This window comes from Camelus bactrianus, chromosome 33 (assembly GCF_048773025.1).
Source record: "Camelus bactrianus isolate YW-2024 breed Bactrian camel chromosome 33, ASM4877302v1, whole genome shotgun sequence".
NCBI lineage: Eukaryota > Metazoa > Chordata > Mammalia > Artiodactyla > Camelidae > Camelus > Camelus bactrianus.
The window spans coordinates 10631949-10654216 of NC_133571.1; the positions used below are offsets into that span (position 1 = coordinate 10631949).

Genomic DNA, 22268 nt, shown 5'->3' on the forward strand with positions numbered 1-22268 from the left:
AGTATTGTTTTATGAAACTCGTGTGTGTTTCGTGTTTGTGTGTGTGTGCATGTGTGTGTGCACAACCTGAAATGAGATTTGATATGATTTTCTTACGATGGGTCCTGGGCAAAAGAAGTTTGGGAAACTGCCATAATTTAGCTCTTTGCCACATACTTTTGGGATTCTGGGTTTGCAAAACTAAAACAAAAATTCTGGCCACTCAACAATGACCTTCTTTAAAAAATACGGCAATGTTTCTCAACTACTTTAGCATGAGGCGATTAAAAACCTGAGGTGGAGAGCAGGGATATGTCCACATCCTGGGTGGACCCCCAATTTTAAAAACAATACTCAGCACAAATCAGACTCTCCTTTAAATATGTGTTAAAATAATAAGTAATACATATGAATTCTTACTCATAAAATTGTCATTCTCTCACTATCAACTAAATAATATCTAATTTCTCCAGAAATATGGACACGTGCTAACACATTTAAGTAGTTTATCTGTTTTCATTCCCACAGCAATGACCATTCCCATGTGTAATTTTAGAGCTGTTTTTATCAAAGGTCTGTAGCACGCCATTCCCAAGGGGCTTCTAGTAATTTAGTACGTCATGTTTTTCTCAAAAACCGGTATTAACCACAGGAAATCTTTAACTATATTCTTCAAACCTAAACTAGATTTAGGATTTAATCCACATGAAATTACTTTAAAATTTTTCAGGCTGCATCTGAACGCTAAAATAATGTGAAATCTCAGCCCCGCTCCCTAAACTCCCTACCCATCCTCAGGAAGCCAGTGTTTGACACCAAATGCTTTGTAGCTAGAAGTCACCCAAAACCAATTTCAAAATGTTAAAACTGGAAAAACAAAGTTTCAAATAGCCAGGAAATTCGCAGCATTCCTAGAACCACCTGGAAAACCTGGAGAAGGCCGACAGTAGTGTAAAACACATGAACAAAATAAGTCTTTCTTTGCACAAATGAACTTATTTACAAAACACTGGATGGACCTGGAGATTGTCATTCTAAGTGAAGTAAGTCAGAAAGAGAAAGAAAAATACCATACTATGTCACTTATATGTGGAATCTAAAGAAAGAAAGAAAGAAAGAAAGAAAGAAAGAAAGAAAGAAAGAAAGAAAGAAAGAAAGAAAGGGAGAAAAAAGAAAGACACTAATGAACTTATCCACAAAACAGAAACAGACTCACAGACATAGAAAAAAAACTTTGGGTACCAGGTGGGTAAAGGGGTGGGAAGGGATAAATTGGGAGTTCGAGATTTGCAGAAACTAACTACTATATATAAAATAGGTGTACAACAAGTTTTTTCTGTATAGCGCAGAGAACTATATTCAAGATCTTGTAGTAACCTATAATGAAAAAATATGAAAACAAATATAGCATGTATGTGTATGACCGAGACATGACGCTGTACACCAGAAACTGACACAACATTGGAAACTGACCAGACTTCAATTAAAAAGAAACCTGAGGTGGGAACAGGCTGCCTAAGAAAACAAAAGGGAGCCTTCGAAGGCAGCTACCGGGGCAGGTGAGACCAGGGAAAGAGGACACCAGGTAACACATGTGTGTGTGTGCATGTGTGTGAGTCTGCGTGAGTGTGTGTGTGTATGTGTGTGTTCGGGAGAGATTTAGAGACCAGGATTCATTAGAGGACACCAGAAAAAAAAGATGTTTTTGAGGGTAAACAGTTGCTAAGAAAAGTCTCCGAGCCCCAATGTGACTGCAAACAGAAGAGTTTATCTGAGAGTCAGGACCCAGGAGCTCTTATCTGCTTTACCCAGTTCAGCTCCCTGCTTCTGGGAGGACAGCTGTTTCTGATTCCTCATAGCACATATAAAGGAACGTCCTGAGCAACCAGCAGATAGCAGCTGTAGAGAACGTAACCGTCTTCTGGAAAAGTACTGAGGAGGAACCTAGACGTGCAGGGCAATGTCACGGTTATTTGGCTTAAAGTGTGATGATCCCTCCTGTTTCTCTCTTAGGACCCTCGCTTTGTTTCCAAATGCCCGAGCTCGTAGATTACTATTGATGCTGACGTCTGTCTTAGCTTTCTGGGTCATTTACTTCTCTGCGAAGGACCACACAAAGGTAGGAATTGTCTTCTTTTTCAAAATTTCAGAAAAGGTCACAGTAACTTCGAATGCTCACCTTGACCAATGTGAGGATTAAAAGTTAACAGTGCCTTATCTTAGCAACAGATGCGGATGAGAGACTCCTTTGTTCAGCGTTAATTCCTTTGACATTATATACTCTATGGTCTTTTTGTTTTTGTTTTTGTTTTTATTTTTAGCAGCAGGTAGATTTGCAGTCATCTCTGTAGCATTTGGCATAGCTAACCATCCTACCTAAACATTCTTTTCGACGTTAGCCTCTGAGACTCCAATCCAATTAAATCTCAGATTCAGTTCTCTACCGTCCTCACAGGAGTTTTCTTATTCTTTGCATAGTTCAGTTAGCGTTTTTTGATTTTTCCCTTTCTGCAGTCTTTTTTTTTTTAAGAACAGATCTTCTTTAACTTTCTCCTCTTCTTGACCATTTAGTACAAAACTAATCTTTCAGAAATTCTGCTTTCATCATCTTCTTGTCCTGATCAAAAACTTTCACCAACGGCTTTTACAGATGGCAGCCCAGATCATCTCCTTGGTTAGCCATTCAAGCTTCTCATCTTGGTCTGATATAAACTCCCAGCTCCAAACAAGAAGGACCACAAGTCTAGGATGTTCAGACTATGCTGTGAACTGATAAATGGTAGTACTCTCAAACCACAGCTCAGAAGGTTTCTCTCTGTGAGTCCTCTCCATAAATATACATTCTCTAGATTTCTTCCTTCCATCCTCTTCTTGTTCGTGCATGTGTGCTTTAATTCATATGCTCAGGTCCCATCCACCACTGATATTTCTGTTTCTTACAGTGAGGTCTGGACACTCTATGCCCCAGAACACCCATGTTTATGCATGTATAAAATGCAGGTTCCCGGACCTGACTCCAGAGTTACTAAAATAGAAATCTCTGGGCTTGAGCCTGAAGTGATGAAGGAGTAACAAGCGCCCCAGCTGATTCTTACGTCCACTCAGGTTTGAGAATGTCTGCTTACTTACTCCCAGAGCCGAGACCCTATTCTGTGTCCCCTCTTGAATGTGCCCTGTTTATGAGTTAACTCTGCCTCCGTTCCACCAGTTTTATCAACAAAAGAAAAGCACACTGAGTTCTTCCTCTTCCTCAGCATCCTCTGTGGCAAAAACAAAACAAAATCATGTAGAAACAAATTCCCTGTCTTCCTCCTGTCTCTCCTGCATGGTGGTTGTGGCATCACCCACAAGTCAGCCAAGCCAGAACGCTCTGCACAAGCAGTCGGCCACTAAGTCTCATCAGTTCTACCTCCTAAATGCCTCTCAGATCTCTCCTTTTATCTCCATCCCTGTAGTCTTGCTTTAGTCTAGTTCTTTGTCATTTCTCATCTACCATGTTGAAACAGTTTTCTAATTAATTTCCCTGCCTCCAGTCTCAGCCTGCTCTCATTCATTCTGCTAAACGTTTGTTGGCTACAGATTGTGGGGCTGAACTCAGGTATAGGACATCATCTTTGTGCTCAAGAGTGTGAGATTATATTTCTAAAATAAAAATGTGGGTATGTCCCTTGTCAGTGGCAGCATGGCAGGGCCCAGACTCCCTGGCACGGTGTCTCGGTCAGGCTCATTTACTAGAGGGCACAGAAACCCTGGCCCACGGCATTCTTGCACTGGCCCTTCCCTCTGCCTGTTGTTCCTCAAGGTTTTCACATGGCGAATACTCTTCCTTCAGGTCTTTGCCCAGATGTCATCTTCTTGATTTAACACTAGAAACAGCTCCATCCCTGCCTCTTAGCATTTCCCTTAGTCTGTTTAACTTTTGTTTTTTTTAAGGAGGTACTGGGGATTGAACACAGGACCTTGTGTATGCTAAGCAGACGCTCTACCACTGAGCTATTTCCCTTCCCTCGACTTTTTAAAAATAATACTAGTTTTCACTTTCTAAAATATTATACAATTTACTTATTATGTTCCTTTAGTATTGTCTATCTTGACCTGCTACAAGGTGACTTTCATAAGAGCAAGGATTTTTATCTATATTTATTTGTTGGTATATCCTAAGTTGAATATACAACTTTGAATCTGAGAAAGACTTGGTTTAGAAAAATGGTTTTAGGAAACGTCAGAATATAAATGGCAGCTCATAATCACTGGTGTCTGTGACAGTTCCTTGGGTGAGCTATATATAGAGTGAGAAGAAAAAGTTACTAATGATACTGCCCCAAGGAACAATAAAAGCGCTGGTCTGAGAAGTGAGTGGTAGAAAAGAAAGTGATTGAAGAGAACTCTCGGGAAACTCAGCTGGGTAGGACTAGGGAATAAGCAAAAGTTAAGACAGCAGTTTTTTTTGTTTTGTTTTTAATATCGAGATACTTGAATACATCTAAATTCTTATGGAAACAAGTTAACAGAAGCAAATAGGAAGTAGGAAAAAAGGTGTGATTACAATTGAGTGACAGAAAGTTGAATTGCCATCTGACTGATTTTTTAGGTCTCCAAAGCTGAGAAGGTTAAGGAACAAAGAAACTTAGGTATCGGAGGAGTTGCCTCCTGGACATTGAGGTCTGCTAGGAGGATATAAGGATTTTAATGATGAAGAAGACTAGAAGCCAAGTTCTCCAAAATCTTCAGTCAATGAGTAGAAGGTACCAATGACTACAAAATTATTGAAAAGAGGAGGATTATGTAGTAATTAGTGATATTTGGTCAGATGTATCACAGAGAACAGAAAATCTTAGAATTTACTGAAAAATACTGTATATGTTTTTAGTATGATTACAGCTCGATAAAATATATGCATGGAAGGAAAAAGAAAGAGTGAATGTAATAATTTAAAAATACCATTAAGACAGCAAAGCTTAGGTAGGATCACACTAAAAACAATATGTTGTTTTCCATATTGCCTATAACATGGCTATTTGATTTTTAGAAAGAAAAAAATAAGTCAAGTGAGGAGATGGTAAAGGGAAACACTTAAAAATCCAATCATTTGCTAATCCCGAACTCCCAAATTTATTCTCGAACTCCCAAATTTATCCTTCCCATCCCCTTACTATATTTCAATAAAAAATCCAATCATTAAATAATATGTAATTATTGTATATGACTAATTTTTAAGCCCAAAGACTTCTAAAAGAAATCAGCAGCTGGTAACAGAGGCCATCACATCTCATGGGAATCAATTCTGTGATTCCAAAACTGGAAATTAGTTAGAATCCATTTCTGTTATGTGATTACATGAACTAAAGTGTGTGTAAACTAAAGCAAGCCATAGTATCTGCTGATAATATATCCCTTTTCCTTCAATACTTCAGTTCATATTCAGCTTGAGAAACCCTCTCTATCTGAATCATTGGAATATCTTCAGAAAGTCCTTCTTCCCAGAAACTCTACTGGATCTAGAAGCTTCACCAACAGAGACTGAGCTGAGAATAAAAGGAATCATGGAGAAACTAGACCAGTTGATGCCACCCAGACCCTTCACCAACATCACCACCACCACCAGTGCCAAACAGAGCAGAGCCACCATCCTCAGCCCTCAAGACACATACTGCAGGGGGGACCAGCTAGACGTCCTGCTGGAAGTGAGGGACCACTTGGGACGCAGGAAGCAATATGGCGGGGATTTCCTGAGGGCCAGGATGTCCTCCCCAGCCCTGAAGGCAGGCGCTTCAGGGAAGGTGACAGACTTCAACAATGGCACCTACCTGGTCAGCTTCACTCTGTTCTGGGCGGGCAAGGTCTCTCTGTCTCTCCTGCTCATCCACCCCAGTGAAGGGGTGTCGGCTCTCTGGAGGGCAAGGAACCAAGGCTATGACAAGGTGATCTTCACAGGCCAGTTTGCCAATGGCACCTCCCAGGTCTTCTCTCAGTGCGGCCTGACCCCACACTCCAATGCTGAGCTGTGTGAGTACCTGGACTATCGTGACCAGGAAGCCTTCTACTGCGTGAGGCCTCCACATGTTCCCTGTGAGGCACTGACCCACATGACCACCAGGAATGCAAACATTTCCTATCTTAGCAAGAAAGAATGGAGCCTTTTCCACAGGTAAACAGACCTCCAAACACAAGCACTGATACAAAGAGGGAGACTTGGGTTTGAACCAACTCTGCCTGATAACTTTTCTTAATCAAGCTCCCTTATCACGTCAGTGAATATTGATTAGATTATAATCAGACCTGTCACTCGGTGTCAGTGCAGATGGTAGCATATTAACAGGGCCCCATACAGATTACCTCTACAACTGTGGTTTTATTCATAGTTGCTACACTTGTTGCTAAAAGAAGTATAACCAGTGAAGGAATCCATGGTCTGTAATGCTTCCAGATTCAGTCATTTCTTTAGAGGTCAGTATTTTCAAGAGTGTACTCCATGGAATACCAGTCCTACAGAGTGCTAATAGATGCTAGGCAAAACAACACAAACAAACAAGCAAACAAAAAACCCAAGGAAGGGGAGGTGAATATCATTACTGAGTCTACTTCACCCTTCATAACAAATGAGTCACCAAACCCTGTGAATTGTACCTCCCAAATATCTTCTGAACCCAGCCATTTCACCCTATTTCTGTTGCCTCTATCCTTGTATAAATTATCATCATACCTCAGGTAGGTTATTGCAACAATCTCCGGAGATGGTTTCCTTGCTCACAGCCTCGTTTCCTTCAATCTGCTCTCCACACTGCACCCGGACTAAAGTTTGTGAAATGTAGATGACTTTTACTTTTCCTTGCTGAAAACCTATTGCTCTAAGGAGGGAATCCAAGCTCTTCAGTATGTTTACAAGGGCTTGCCTAGCAGGGAAGCCTTAACTCACCTTTATGCTGCCTTGCTCTCTGTCCGTTGAACTGAACTTCTATCTCACAAACATCATGCTCTCTCTCTACTCTGGCATTTCACAAGGCTTCACGTAAACATTATTCCCCCTATGTTTAGGTAAAATGCTAGTCTCATATTCTTCTATCGCATTCTAGTCTTCCCCAATCATAACATTTATTACACTATTAATTTTCAAATATGTATATTGTATCCCTTGCTAAATTGGAAGCTCTCTGAGATAGTAACTAACCATTCTTCATCATTCATTCATTCAATTTATAAGTAGTTAGCCCTTTCTGTATTCCAGGTACAGCTCTAGGTGTTAAGAATTCAGTAGTCTAGTAGGGTAGAAAGACAACAAACAAATAAACAAATAGATTTGTAGCAGAAAGTCATCAGAATAAGAGATTTGACTGTGAAGGTGGATGCTCTTTTAAAAGAGTGGTCAGGTAAGGCCTGTCTTGAGCACCAACCTGAGGGTGGGTCGTTTGAACAGCCACATAAATGAAGCAAGGAAGTGAGCCTCTTGAGTTTTGGGGGGATATCATTTCTAGGAAAGGGAATAGGACCTGAAGCAAGAGCATTCTGGAATGTTCCAGGAACCATGAGGGGGACCAATGAGGCTGGAATGCAATGAGTGAGGGAGAAAGAAGGGCAGTGGGTAAGTAGAGCCTGAGAGGCCATCTATGTATGATAGGAAGCCATTGAGGGCCACCATTTTGTCTCACAAGACTAGCACAATGGCTAACATGTAGAAGGTTCTTAGCTGTTGAAGAATAAGTGTTATACAATCTGGGGAAATAATTGAGTAGGTTTCTTTGCACCAAACCTTCTCATTAACTTTAATATTTCTTCTTTCAAGAGGGATAGAGCACAAAACATCCCCCCAAATTATTTAACGATGGAACATTATTTAATGGATCATGTTAAGAGATTTTGGTTCCATAATTTGGTAAATGCTGCTGTAGATGGGCCTTAGTTTTCCAATGTGGGTTCAGAAGGGCAAGCTGGATGGCATAATATCCTGGAACTCAAGTTCAAATCCAATTCAAACATTATGATGACACAAGGGCAGGAGGCAGGATACAATGGACCCTACTTGGCTACAAGATTTCCCTTCCACTCCTTTGTCACCTTTATGTCTTGTTTTCCTGATCAAGGTATAAAAAAAAATCAATTTATCCTATGGCTCAGCCAAAGGAAGCTGGACTTTTTCAAATGATATTTTACTGATAACTAAAAGAGACATAATCATAGAGACAGAGACCTTCCCATCTTGAAGGTCTCAGAACCACATCTTAATGCTATGGGCAATGACTACCTGTTCGGAGTCCATATTCCCTGTTGGCCACACTGGCTCCCTCTTGAGATGGTTCTCATTGCAGCATGGGTTGGAGGAGCTCTCTTGCACACTCTCCTGATTGCTCTCAAGAAATGCTAAGTCCCTGGTCTGGCAGAGCTGCAGATCTGTATTTTGGGTCTAATTGTGCTTCTCAAGTGGACTATATTCACGACAATAATCTACCTAACCCTGTTTTACTTCCTAAATGACACATTTACTTCCTGGACGCTCTGCTCTATTCAAACTGTCTGTTTTTACCCCCACTGCATGGAAGTAGAGATCTGAATCTTCTCAAGGGTGATTTAGTGCATACACAAGGAATAGTTGACTTAGTAAGTGATTCAAGATCCAAGAACTCTCACAGATCATTTTATCACTGAGTTCTAGGGCCCCTTCTTAGGCCCAGGCCAGGTTCTGTGACATCTGTTTTTCCCACAAGTCCAGGGACTAAGCCTGTTTCTCTTTCATTTGTAATGTAGTAAACCAGAGTTCTCTCTCCCAGCCTTGGCTGCAGAATCAGATGCTACCTCCTCAGATACTTCTTCAAAGTTAAAATCTTTTTCTTTTTTAATTTAAGAGTTTTATTGATAATCACAATGGGAAAATAAACAAGGAATTATCACATGACAAGACATCATGCGGGCAACACAGTTGTTGACAATTTTTTTTCTGTTTCTGTTAAGTTTCTAATCTTCTGAAATGTAATAACACAGACACACTCAATACTAAGACACACTGAAATGAATGCCTTTAAACCATGAGCATATGCTTTTAATCCTAATTTTAATGTCCTATCACAGTTTGGCTTTGGTAACCAAATTTACCAGGTAGCCAGGTATTGGTCTCTTTTGTCATCTTCAACCTTACCTGGAATAAATATGGGAGAATAAATGTTTCAAGTTTCAAAAGTTCAAATTTTCTACTGAGACAAATTTTAATTTGTACCAAAGAGGATCCTCAGTAAGATACTCTGGAGTGACTATTACCCTGCCCATTTTACTTTTGTGGAATTTAAGCATAGACATATTAAATAGCTTGGCCAATGTAGGGTGCATCTAGTAAGTTGCAGAGTCAGAATTGGAATCCCAACATACCTTCATCTAAAGCCAGTGGGCTATAGCACTGTCTTCCATGGTCCCAACACTCTATGCAGCCATCACTGTCCAGACACCCTAGCCTCCACCCCTCTGGTGCCCTTGATAAAGGAAATATTATTCTCTTGACCTAAAAGAAGTGCTTTCCAGAGATTCAGGCAATCCTTCTCAATTTTGGAAAATACATTTCTTTGTCCCTCTTAGACGTCTCTATGACTATGGCCCTGGAAGTCCTTCCTTCCCCCAGATGGACTTCATTCTGAGGGAATGAATTGGATTGAGCAGTAAAGTGACCATCTTCATTGGTAAGATCTATACCTTCAGGTGGAGCTCATTTTGATAGGCCCTTGAAACACTGTAGTGAATTAAGATTGACCTAAGTTTTACTCTCAAGGAGGTAACAGGGTACAAAAAATAGACCCCTCAGGGATCTGGGAAGGAAGAGAGTGCATGGAGATGAGGCTCGGGGAGCAGACACTTACAGGTTTTATGCCAGTTAAGGAGCTTGGTCCTTATCCTGTAGGTTGGCAATGGGAAGTCATGGAAAGATTTTGTGTAAGGGAATAAAACAGGCAGAACGGAGGATGTATTTAGGTGGGATAAACCAAAGGGGCAGCAATATAACATTATAACAAACTAGGATATGATTCTTGAATTAATGCCCTTGGATCAGCAGCCTCAGCATCACCTGAGAGTTTGTTAGAAATCCAAATTTGTGGACCCCATCCCAGAACTAATTTTTTCCAGCTTGAGGTATGATTGACAAATAAAAACTGTATATATTTAAGGTGCATAAGATGATATTCTGATACACATACATGCTATAAAATGATTATGATAATCAAGCTGATCAACATAGCGACCACCTCACATAGTTTGCATTTTTGTGTGTGTGGTGAGGACACTTAATATCTATTTTCTTAGCAAATTTCAAGTATACAGTACATTATTAACTCTACTCACCATGCTGAACATTAGCTCCCCAGAACTTAGCCATGTTCTAACTGAAGGTTTGAACCCTTTAACCAATGTCTCTCCATTTCCCCAAGCCCCAACTCTTGGCAACCACCATTCTTTTTCTATGAGTTCAACTTTTTTAGATTCTACATAAAATGGAGATCATGCAGTATGTGTCTTTCTGTATCAGGTTTATTTCAGTTAGTAAAACATCCTCCAGTTCCATCCACGTTGTCACAAATAGCAATATTTTCTCTTTCTTAAGGTTGAATAATAGTCTACTGTGTGTATAAACCACATTTTTCTTTATCCATGTATCCATCAATGAGCACTTAGGTTGTTTCCATATCATGGCTAGTATGAATAATGCTGCTATGAACGTGAAAGTACAGATATCTCTTTAAGTTCCCCATGTTGCAGCAAAGTGTGTTACAGCTCAGTATTACAGTTCAGTGTTACAGCTCAGTTGTGACATCAGCCTGGATCTGGGCGAGAGACCAAGCAGCACTTAGAGAGTTGGAGAACTCAGGTTTATTATGCCAGTGGGCCCAGAGGAGTTAACACTCCAAGCTCTTGACCCCGTCTGTAGGTTTACACAGGCTTTTATAGACTGCCAGTCTAGACTTTGCAACATCATATGCAAATCAGATGTAACAAAAGTTGACTAATTAGGAATGAGCTTTGTAGAAATGGACCAATCAGGAGTGGTAGAAATGGACCAATCAGGAGTGGTAGAAATGGACCAATCAGGAGTGATAGAAATGGACCAATCAGGAGTTAGCTCAGGGAACCAATAGAATCTTAGGGGTAAGTTCTGCTTTCCTAGAAGCAAGCCCTTTCAGAGTTAAAAAGTGAGATAATGCTGCTAGCCCAGGGAAACAAATGGTGTTGGCAGGAGAGTAGTGGCCCTGCCTGGGGGTCCTGCAGTCTTTTTTATGGGCCTTCCCACCTCACCCAGAACTATTGAATCAGAAGCTCTGGAAACGAAGCCCAGCATTCTGAGTTGTAACACACACGCCAGATAATTCTGATGCATGTTTAAGTTAGAAAAGTACTGGCTAGGAAAATACTGATGAAGGCCTGGATTACTGTGAGTGGTAAAGGTGAAGAAGATGGCTTGTAGTAGAAAATCACTCAGAAGGTAAAATCAAAGATATATATTTGATTAATTGCACAGGGAGGGTGAGTGACTCCCTCTGGATCCCTGTCAATAGTAGGGGAACAGTTTCCTAGAATCCTGGCCCATTAACATCCCTAGAATATCTAAAATATATCAAAATAAAGGGGGAAAAAGCATTTGAAGAGTTAGGAGTGGTTAATTCCTTCCAAGTCCCCTGTGATTCATTCTTACTTTAATGTCTAGACAGATATCAGGCTAATTCATTTTCCTATTTCTTGAAGGTCCAACATGGGGGTTGAAATAATGAAGAACTTTAACCCCATCGAGGTCTTACGATGTAACAGTAAGTCTGTCATGTTCACAGTTGATCCATTTAAAGGACATTCTTACTTTAAGAGATATTTCTTTAATATTAACCATTTCAGTTTTTCATTTCCTGGGACAAATAGTATTAATCATCTTGGGTTTTGCAGATGGGGTTTTATTCTTGGAAATTATTTTCATATCAATTTAAACCAATTTTCATCTTGAGTCAGATATGAAAGGCTAGGTAACCCTTCATTTCAGCTGCCTGTTCTCAAAATGTACAGGTTATTTGGACTTCCACTTGAGATTTATTCCTGAAAGGCCAATAATTAGGTACTGGTGAAAATGTCTCAGTTAAACTACAGAGCTAGGAAATTTCTTTGGCGGTTTCTAATCGTTTTCAGCCAAATCATCTCAGTTAAACTTCTATGCACTAGACATTTCTGTGGATTTTTTTTTTTTCAGTTTTATCACACAAACTTCAGTGGTCAATACAAAGCCATCTCACTCATATAAGTGATGTTTTGTCTAGAATGGAATTAAAGTGAATTTCAGAAAAGCAAATTACTTCTGTTTTAATGGAATACATTTATGGGGTATATGGTTACCCATTGCCATTTTTCTTGCATTCAGCCAATACTTATGGAGGATCTACTGTAGGCAAAGAACTTTGCTAAACCCTATGGGGAACCCTATGGGGATCTAAATCATAAGCCCAGACCTAAAACTCAGAGTCTATGGGAAAGACAGAACCCTTCTCTGCCAAGGCAGTCACCTTCCACACCCAACTTTTACATCAAAGAAAGTTCTTTGACTCTTGAGGCAACTTCCTCTTAACACCTCTGTGGTCTCCCTCTTTCCTGGACAGTAATTTCTAGCAAAGTCAGGCAGTTTCTCAGAAGATAGTGCCAGACTTATCTTTGGGAGCCATTTATAAACCTGATATAATTCGATATGGATAAACCTAAGTCCTGAAGCAAATACCCCAAGTCCTAACAATATCAGTAGATGACAAAAAGATGTGTTTTTTAAGTGGAAAAAAGTACAAAAATGGCCCGAGTCACATAAGAAGGAAAGCTTGATATGAGTCAGTGAGTACAGCTTAGACCACTTTCAAAGTGGAGTATTCGGAATACTCAGGTAACGGTCCTCCCTTTTTCTGCGATAATCAGACCACCCAGAATATTACATTCAGGTCTGGGCACAACAAAGAAACACTAAAGAGTTTTTCCTATCAACTTGAGGCCATGATTCTGGTACATACAAAATACACAATGTGTCTAACACTTGTTTCATAAACGTGTTCTAGCTTTCTTCATGGATAAATAGTTTGAGGAAGAGATTTACAGTTCTGCCCGGCCAGAGTCATGGGTATGATTTTTAGCTGGACTATCGAGTCCTGCCCTTTCTCTGCCACATATCACCTCCTGATTTGGCTAGCTGTCTCACAACTGAGTGGCCTTAAGGACAAGGTGAAGTCCAGGGAAAACACTGCAAATGCACAAGGAGACACCCATCCCGACTTCGGGAAAAAAACATTCATTAGTGAGATTATTTGAAAATGAGAACTTTTCACTCATCCCTTCAACATGATCTTATTACATAGACACCTGTGGATGAGAGGAGGGCAGAAGTAGAGAAGGGTGGAGGGAAAAAAAAGGAAAAGGATGAAGAAAATGAAGAAAATGTTCCTGAAATAATGTGACAAAATTGCTTACTGTGGGAATTTTTATTGCCAGAGAGTGAGAACATAGAAACAAAATGTCAGCTTGGAATGAAGACTCCGTTCCCCAGTGGTTATACTGTGGAAAGAAGGTGGATTACAGTATTTTGCAAACAGATGGAGTTAAATGAAAGAAAAAATACAAATGACTGCTTAAAGAGGAAACTTATTTACCTCATGGGAGATTCAACATTGCGTCAGTGGATTTACTACTTACAAAATGCGGTGAAAAGTATGCATTTTATACTTTATTTTAAAACTGTAGTTGCCTTCAGAGGTTTTTTTTTTTTTTTTTAATGATAATTAGAATTCTTTGCTTTCCTTTTCTGATACCTGTTTTATTATTTTTAAAAATTTGCCAAATATTTGGATTTGGGCTTTTAATAAAAAGTTAAATTTTATTTTTTCATTCACAAATATTAATGTTTCTTCCTCTTTCTATCTGCTGATAAGAAGTTCAGAATTTTGTTAAGATTTTTAATGCACCTGGCAATGTTCTTTTCCTCCCATAGGCAGCAATTCCCTTATAGTTAGAAGTGATCTTGGTTAGAGTTTTACAAATGTGTGTATTTAAAAATTGTATCATTATTTTTCTTTTGTTAAAAGGTTTATTGATTTGTTTTGTTTCAGCCTTAAAAGTTTTTGATCATCATGGAGTTGGGGTCTTTAAAACACATGTGCTTCTGGATGCTGAAAGACATACTTTGATTCAGTGGAAAAAGCATAGTCATCCATTTGTTACCCAACAGCTATTCTCAGTGAAAGATGAAAGTTATATCCCACGGGAAATCGACCAGATAGCAGGAGACGATGGCACAGTCATTGTCATTACCCTCGGTCAGCATTTCAGACCCTTTCCCATCAAAATTTTTATCCGTAGGGCCATCAATATTCAAAAGGCCATTGAACGTCTGTTCTTGCGAAGCCCAAAGACCAAGGTAATCCTTAAAACTGAAAACACCAGGGAGATGTATCTAAATGCAGAGCTGTTCAGTGACTTTCATGGTCATATTCAGAATCTTATCATGAGGGGTATTTTTGAGGGTCTCAATGTGGGTGTTATTGATGCCTGGGACATGACTATTGCATATGACACTAGAAATGTCCATCCACCTGATTACGTGATTGGGAATCAGATTAACATGTTCTTAAACTACATTTGCTAGAGGATAAATACAGAAAAGCGGTACCAGCCATTCTCTCTAAATGACCTCACTTATACTACAAGGATAGTTTAATGCAGTCCAAAGTAGGAGGAAACAAAAAAATTTTTAAATTGTTGTTAAAATATACATAATAAGATTTACCATTTAAACCACTTTTAAGTGTACAATTCAGTAGTCCAGTTAACTACATTCACAACATTATGCAACTACCAACATGATCTATCCCTATAATTTTTCATCACCCCAAACAGAAACATTGTACCCATTAAACAATAATTCTCCATTTCCCTTACCCCTAGCCCCTGGCAACCATCATTCTACTTTCTGTCTCTATGAATTAGACCATTCCAGGTAATTCATATAAGTGGGATTATGTAGTGTGTGTCTTTTGTACTGGCTTATTTCACTATTTCATTATTTCATCACATAATGTCTTTAAGGTTCATTCATGTTGTAGCATATGTCAGAATTTCCTTCCTTTTTAAAAGGCTGAATAATATTCCGTTGTATGTATATATCACATTTTGTTATCCATTCATCTGTTGATGGGTACTTGGGTTTTTTCCATCTTTTGGATATTGTGAGTAATGCTGCTATGAAGAGGAAATCAAATTTAAAGAGAATAAAGGGAATTATGGAGAAACTAGACCAGCTGATCCCTAACAGACCCTTCACCCATGTGACCTCCACCACCAGCACCAAACAGAGCAGAGCCACCATCCTCAACCCTCAAGACACATACTGCAGGGGGGACCAGTTAGACGTCCTGCTGGAGGTGAGGGACCACTTGGGACGCAGGAAGCAATATGGCGGGGATTTCCTGAGGGCCAGGATGTCCTCCCCAGCCCTGAAGGCAGGCGCTTCGGGAAAGGTGAGTATGATGACAGTACAGGAAAACATCATCATTCATAGTTTAATTTTAAGAAATGTATGTCCTGGAAAGGAGGAATCTAAATGATTCAAGTATAGAGAAAATGGGAAGTGTAGGAGAAAACCTAGCGGAATCATAATAGCAAACTTTTTTGCTTAAGGGAATTCTTTGGAATGTGGAAACCAGTTGTTCTCTCGACTGCAGTAAGAAGCAGGGATCACAGCCCCACATCCACAAACTCATTGAGAGAAACAAGCTAAACATTCTGTCAAGTTCCAGGTCCTATAACCTCAGTTCTTGCTGACCCTAGGAGTATGAGGTGAGGTCCCCTCCAGAGGAACTCAAATGACTTTATATGCTTTGTCTCTAAATTGTCCTCTCAGAATAAAAGTACCCTCCCTTTGCATTAATATAGTTGAGGTCCCAAGAGTGGAAATATGGTTGATTAAGGATGATTTCTTTGTTTGGAATATGTTTCTTAGGGAGAGGAAGTGAGGTACAGAGCTCAAGGCACACAGCTTAAGACCAGGCTCTTCTAAATAAAGGAACACACATTAGAAATCTTTTCCTTTTATGAAGCTACAAATTGGTTCTAATTCTTTGCATAGCAATCTTTCAAAATAAATCTCATTATTCTTTCAATCATTGCACTCTTAAATGCTCACATGAGTTATCATTTTCCCACCAAAGTTAACTTAGTTTCCTTTAACCTAATTCTAAGATGATAAAGTTTCTAGTTTTCTTACCATTACTCTTCTCTGATTGCACTGAAGTGTGTCTGTATCATTCTGCAGCATGACTTCTACCCCAACTCTCACCTCAACAAATTGAATGTCCTAATTTAAATGTGATCAATCAGCATAGAAAAATGAAGTTCTATTACATCTCTTGTTCTAAGGCTGCATATGTACAATATTATAGCCATTAGTCACATGTGGCTGTTTAAATTAAAATTAAATTAAAATCAGTTCCTTGGTTATACTAATCACATTTCAAGCATTCAGTAGCCACATGTGGCTAGTGGCACTGTACTGACGGTACAATATTTGCTTTCATTTGCTTCTGGAGAGTATTTTTTAAAAATGTTTTGTTGTAATATTTTAATGTTTTTAAAAATAAGTCTAATGATATTTTATAATTTTTATGGTAAGTAAAAAAAAATCGTTGAATGTTGCTAAGTGTCAGACTCGACTTTTAAGCCATTTTCTATTGGTCAGTCTTTTAAAGAAATCCTGGTATCTATATATTTAATAACGTCCTGGTCTTCATGTGATAGCCTCAGGTTACTGCAGATACTGATTATGTTGCTAATATATAAGACTTGAACAAGCCATTTGAAATGGTAAAGATGCTCTTTACTGGTATTATCAAGTCTCTTTCAAAAATCTTTGTGTGCACAGTGGAATGAAACTAGCAATCAGTAACAAAAGGAAAACCAGAAAGTTTACAAATATGTGGAAATTAAACAATTAGTCTTAAACAATCAATGGATCAAAGAAGAAGTCACAACAGAATTTAGAAAATATTTGGAGGCAAATGAAAATGAAAATAACATATCGAAACTTATGAGACAGAACAGAGCAGTGCTAAAGGGAAGTGGAAAATGCTTACGCTAAAACAGAAGAAAGTTCTTAAATCAGCAAACTAAATCCAAAGTCAAACTAAAGAACAACTAAATCCAAAGTCAGTAGAAGAAAGAAAAGCATAAAGATTAGAGCAAAGATAAATGAAAGAGGAAAAGGAAAACAATAGAAAAAAATCAACAAAAGCAAGAGTTGATTTTTTCGAAAAGGTAAAAAAATTGACAAATACTTAGCTAGACTAACTAAGGAAGAAAAGAATAAAATAGGAGAATTAGAAAGGAAGGAGGAAACGTTACAACTGATGTCACAGAAATAAATAGAATTATAAGAGACTGCTATGAAACATTATTCACCAACAAGTTGGACAACCTAGAGGAAGTGAATAAAGTCCAAGAAACATGCAACCTACCAAGACTGAATCATGAGGAAATAATAAATCTGAATAGAGCTATAACTATACTGAATACAAAGAGACTCTGAAAGTAGTAATCAAAAAACCTCCCAGCAAAGAAAAGCCTAGGATGAGATGGCTTTAGTAGAGAATTCTACCAGACATTTAAAGAAAAATTAATACCAATCCTTCTCAGATTGTTCCAAAGAATAGAAGAGGATGGAACTTCCCTGAGTGTTCTATGAAGCTAGCATTACCAGATACCAAAACCAGACAAAGACACAAGAAAGAAAAATCTACAGATCAATATCCCTGATGTATATGATGCAAAAATCCTAAACATAATAGCAGCAAAACAAATTCAACAGCACATTGAAAAGATTATACATCATGATCATACATCATTTATATCTGGAAACAAGAATAGTTCAACATACAAAAATCAATCAATGTAATGCAGCACACATAAAATGAAGGACAGAAACCACATTATTATCTCAATTAATGCAGAAAAACATTTAACATAATTCAACACCATTCATGATAAAAAAAACATCCAACAAACTAAGAATGGAAGGAAACTATTTCAACATAATAAAAGCCACATTTGAAAAGCCCACAGCTAACATTATATTCAATATGGAAAGGTTGAAAGTGTTTCCTGTAGTATCAGGACCAAGGCAAGGATTCAACACAGTATTGGACATTCTAGCCAGAGCAATTAGATAAGAAATAGAAATAAAAGGCGTACAAATTGGAAAAGAAATAAAAATTTCCTCATTTCCAGATGACATGATCTTATTTTTAGAAAACACTAAAGTTTCTACAAAAGTACCTGTTAAGAACGAATAAACAAATTCAGCAAAGTTGCAGAATACAAAATCAATACTCAAAAATCAGTTGTATTTTAAAATCAAAACCACAATGAGGTATTACCTCACACTGGTCAGAATAGCTGTCATAAAAAGTCTACAAATACTAAATGCTCTAGAAGTTGTGGAGAAAAGGGAACCTTTGTATAGTCTTGGTGGGAATGTAAATTGGTGCAACTACTATGGAAAACAGCATGGAGGTTCTCTGAAAAACTAAAAATATCATATGATCCAGCAATTCCACTCTTGGGTATATACCTAGAAAAAATGAAAACTCTAATTCAAAAAGATACATACACCGAAATGTTCATAACAGCACTATTTATAATAGCCAAGACATGGAAACAACCCAAGTATTCATCAACAGATGATTGAGAGGACAGAGAAGTTCAGAGATGTTGCTCCCAGATGCTTATGTTTCTCTGTTGGTTTCATTTTCAGGCAGGATTTTTACATGTGACAGCTGAGTTCCCATGATCCTTTGTGACTTGTGATCCCAGAGGAATAGAACCCCCTCCTAGTGCCTGTACATAGATAAAAAACATAGAGAAGACTTTGGTTGTCTCAGTTTGGATCACATGTCCACGATGGATCCAAGGACAGTGGCCTGGGGTATAAATGATTTTGATTATCAAGCCTAGACTATCTGCTTACTCCTGTAGCCAGATTCTATTGCTAGAAGTAAATGAAAGAAAATAGACACAAAATATTTTTCTTCTACTGCAGATGATTTGACAAAGTCTCACAAAAATAATACCCAAGGGGCAAACAGATGACTGATTCCATAAAATTTAATTATCAAAGATTTGTGGTTGTATATCTCTTTTATACTTTCTCTTTTACCTAATTGCATAAAAGCACCACATTCAGATATTTGAAAAGAAGCTCTTCACTTTAGGTCTAAAATTATTTTGAGTTGAAATTATTTTTCACTAATTTTACCACTACATTTAATTTTAATAATTCACTCTTAAGCCTTCGAGTTCCTTGTTTTTGTAGTGAGAATATAAAATTGTATAAAAGAACCAGTAAAGTGTAAATTTAACATAAACAAACAAAACCCTGAAATGATACAAAAAAAAATGTTTAGGAAGACCAAACTGCTGCTTGTTAACTGAACACTAGTCAAGATTAACTGACCAAACAGAACTTAGGATTCATGCACCACCTTTGAGTAAGCAGTTTTTATTAAGGACATGGAGAGATTTGGGGGAAAATCATAACATTGCCTGATAATTGTATCAAGTCTTTCGTGACTTTAGTCCTCTGTATTAGACAAGATTTTTTTTTTATGCATGATAGAAATCCACCTCAAATTAGCCTAAGGATTGTGGGATGGAATGTATTTCATTCCAAATTTATAAAATAGAAGTAAACAAAATATTTAAGTGGGTTTTTTTTTTTTTTTTTGAGAACTACCAAAACACTTCCTGATGCCTTGATAAACTGCCACAGGCCACACTCAGAATTGGTACTTTTCCCTACATGGGTATTTTCAAAATCAGCTCCCCCGTGAGCCTGGACTCCACAGCTCCCTGGGAAGCTTTTAAAATACATTGACTGACAGACCTAACTTCTGACCAACCTAATAAGGTTTTTCCTGAAGGATGCTCAGGAAATCTGTCTTTTTTTTTTTTTTTTAATATATAGTCTTCCAATATGATTCTAACACATCCATCCTGGCATCTGGCAATGGGATCAATTTAGGAATCACACCCTCAAGTATCCTCTCTCCATTCAGTAAGTACCTCAAGGTCAAACAGCTGGCCCTTGCCCATTTGTCCAGTCCACGTCTCTCCTCAGTTCTCAGCTAAACATATCACCCAGCTGAGTCCTCACCACAGGATGCTCTGGGAAGCACCCTTTTGGTGGAAGGGTACACGTAAATGTCAAAATGTAGCTTAAAAACAACTGCATCAAAATTTCATCTACATGGTAAAAACAGTCCTGAGGTTGTGTTTGCTTTTCATTTGCTTATATCTAAGACTTGTCCATCCCTGCAGCATCTGATATTTCTTAACAGTTTTTTTTTTTCCCTAGTCCCCTACCTTCCATATTCACATACTTTTCTTTTTACATTGGAAGGTAATTCTGGGTTCACTTCTCTCCCGATTTTTTTCAGGCTCTAGCAGCTGTGGATAAAGTTTCACATGTGATGCTTAACTCTTTTTATAAATAGAAATTGTGGAATAAAAGCTGAGGTCTCCTTCCACTTAGGGGTCTGAAAAGGAACTCTCACTAGTCAAATACGGGGCAGTTTGAACACCAAAAAGAATGATCGCAATTGTTTGAAACATTGAATATATAAGTCTTTAAGCTTATGGGAGCGCGAGGGAATGAGAGAGAGAGAAGAAATCTCATTTATCATGATTGGAGGTAGGAAGTGCAAAAACACTTTATACTAAACGTTGATAATTAAAGCTAAAGAGTTAGCATCCAATTTGCTTTTCCTGTGTGAATTATATTCAGGGAAACCAAAGAGCTCCAACTGATGAAAAGTTCTTAACAGAATTATTCCAGGGAATAAAAGTGGAAAGCATCAGAAAATGAACAGTTTTTAAACTCCTAATGAATTCGTCTATGTAGATAATAATCATTAATAGACGCTAAAGTAATTACAGATATTCACAAGGTGCCCAAACATCGCCCCAAAGATTACTTCCTGGCTATTAAGAGGAAAGTGCTTCTACACAATGAGGAAGTCAGCCTGCCACCACCCAAGCCCACTCAGCATCACTATACGCGGGACAGTTGACCACTGTACCTTCTGACATGATGCAGTGTGAAGCGTTTTTGTCCAAAATCTTGAACTAGAATCTGATTGAGTTTCAGATCTATTTCTAGTTTATAGGAAACCTAGAGGCATAAAGGAACAAATTAGATGGCACCTTGAGGAAGGAATAAGAAAATCCAGAAGAAGATATTCTGCAGAACAGCTGCCTCATTTCTCAACAAGTCAATGTTAAGAAAATAGAGAGTTGTGAGATGACTCTTCTAGTCTAAAAGAGATTTAAGAAGTGAATGGTGGTTGCCAGGGGCCAGGGGTTGTTTGTGGGTACAAAGTTTCTGCTATACTACATGAATAAATTCTAGAGAACTTCTGTACTATAATGTGCAATTAAAAATTGTCAAGAGAATAGATCTCACATTGAGTGTTTGTAACACACACACACAACCCAAACAAAAATAACCAAGTTGCACAAGGAAACTTTTAGAGGTGATGGATATGCTTATTACCCTGATTGTGCTGGCTTCATGGATGTCACACATATGTCCAAGCTGACCAAACTGTACACATTAAATATGTACGGTTTTTTTGGTATATCAATTACACCTTAATAAAGCTGTTTAAAAAGAGAGTGACGTAAGAACTATATCGTTCAATTATTAAAATGTATGACCATTTATTGAATCCTGGTTTGAACCCATAAAAGATGTTTTGGAGACAACTGGGGAATTTTAATATGAACAGGATATTTGATGAAATTAAGATGTTACTGGAAATTTTGCTAAGAATGAAAACAGCACTGTTCTTAAGTAAGAAATGTCATGACCCATTTGGAGATAAAGTGTCATTTGTCTGACATTTACTTTAAAATCCTTCTGCCAACACAAAACAAAATGGAAAAAATACAGTAAAGCATGAGTCATTGTTAAAACCAGATGATAGGGATCTGAGGATTAATTAGTCCATTCTCCCTACCTACATAAATGTTTGAAAACGCTCAATAAGTGAAAAAGATGTGAGGGTCCAGAATTCCTGCATTACAAGGAAATGAATGAAGTCATGTCCATCATTGCTACTTTTTGCATAGTCAGTTGAAGTCCACAATAAGGGTAGTAAATCTGGTAGAATTTCCAGTGAAACCGCTGTGATTAAAGGTACCTATGATCATTAGTGTAACTGATAAGTTCAAGCTTCCTTTATCTGTGATAAAAATCAAAT

General features: G+C 38.2%; 1 protein-coding gene across 5 annotated transcripts in view; it reads left to right on the plus strand.

The window, feature by feature from the left end:
* LOC105067852 (NXPE family member 2) overlaps window positions 1-21681 on the plus strand; it is a 51218-nt gene extending 29537 nt beyond the window's left edge. For 3 of the 5 annotated variants that reach the window (XM_045515670.2, XM_010953518.3, XM_045515671.2), the window contains exons 2-6: window positions 1993-2098; window positions 5394-6127; window positions 11692-11753; window positions 13456-13671; window positions 14070-21681. In XM_045515670.2, coding sequence (XP_045371626.2) covers window positions 1993-2098; window positions 5394-6127; window positions 11692-11753; window positions 13456-13671; window positions 14070-14605 — 1654 coding nt within the window. In that variant the 3' untranslated portion in view covers window positions 14606-21681. Of the gene's footprint in view, window positions 1-19; window positions 1565-1992; window positions 2099-4570; window positions 4725-5393; window positions 6128-11691; window positions 11754-13455; window positions 13672-14069 lie in introns of those variants that run through there. The other 2 variants (XM_074357085.1, XM_045515672.2) reach the window with 2 other exon arrangements.
* Window positions 21682-22268: the final 587 nt, after the last annotated feature.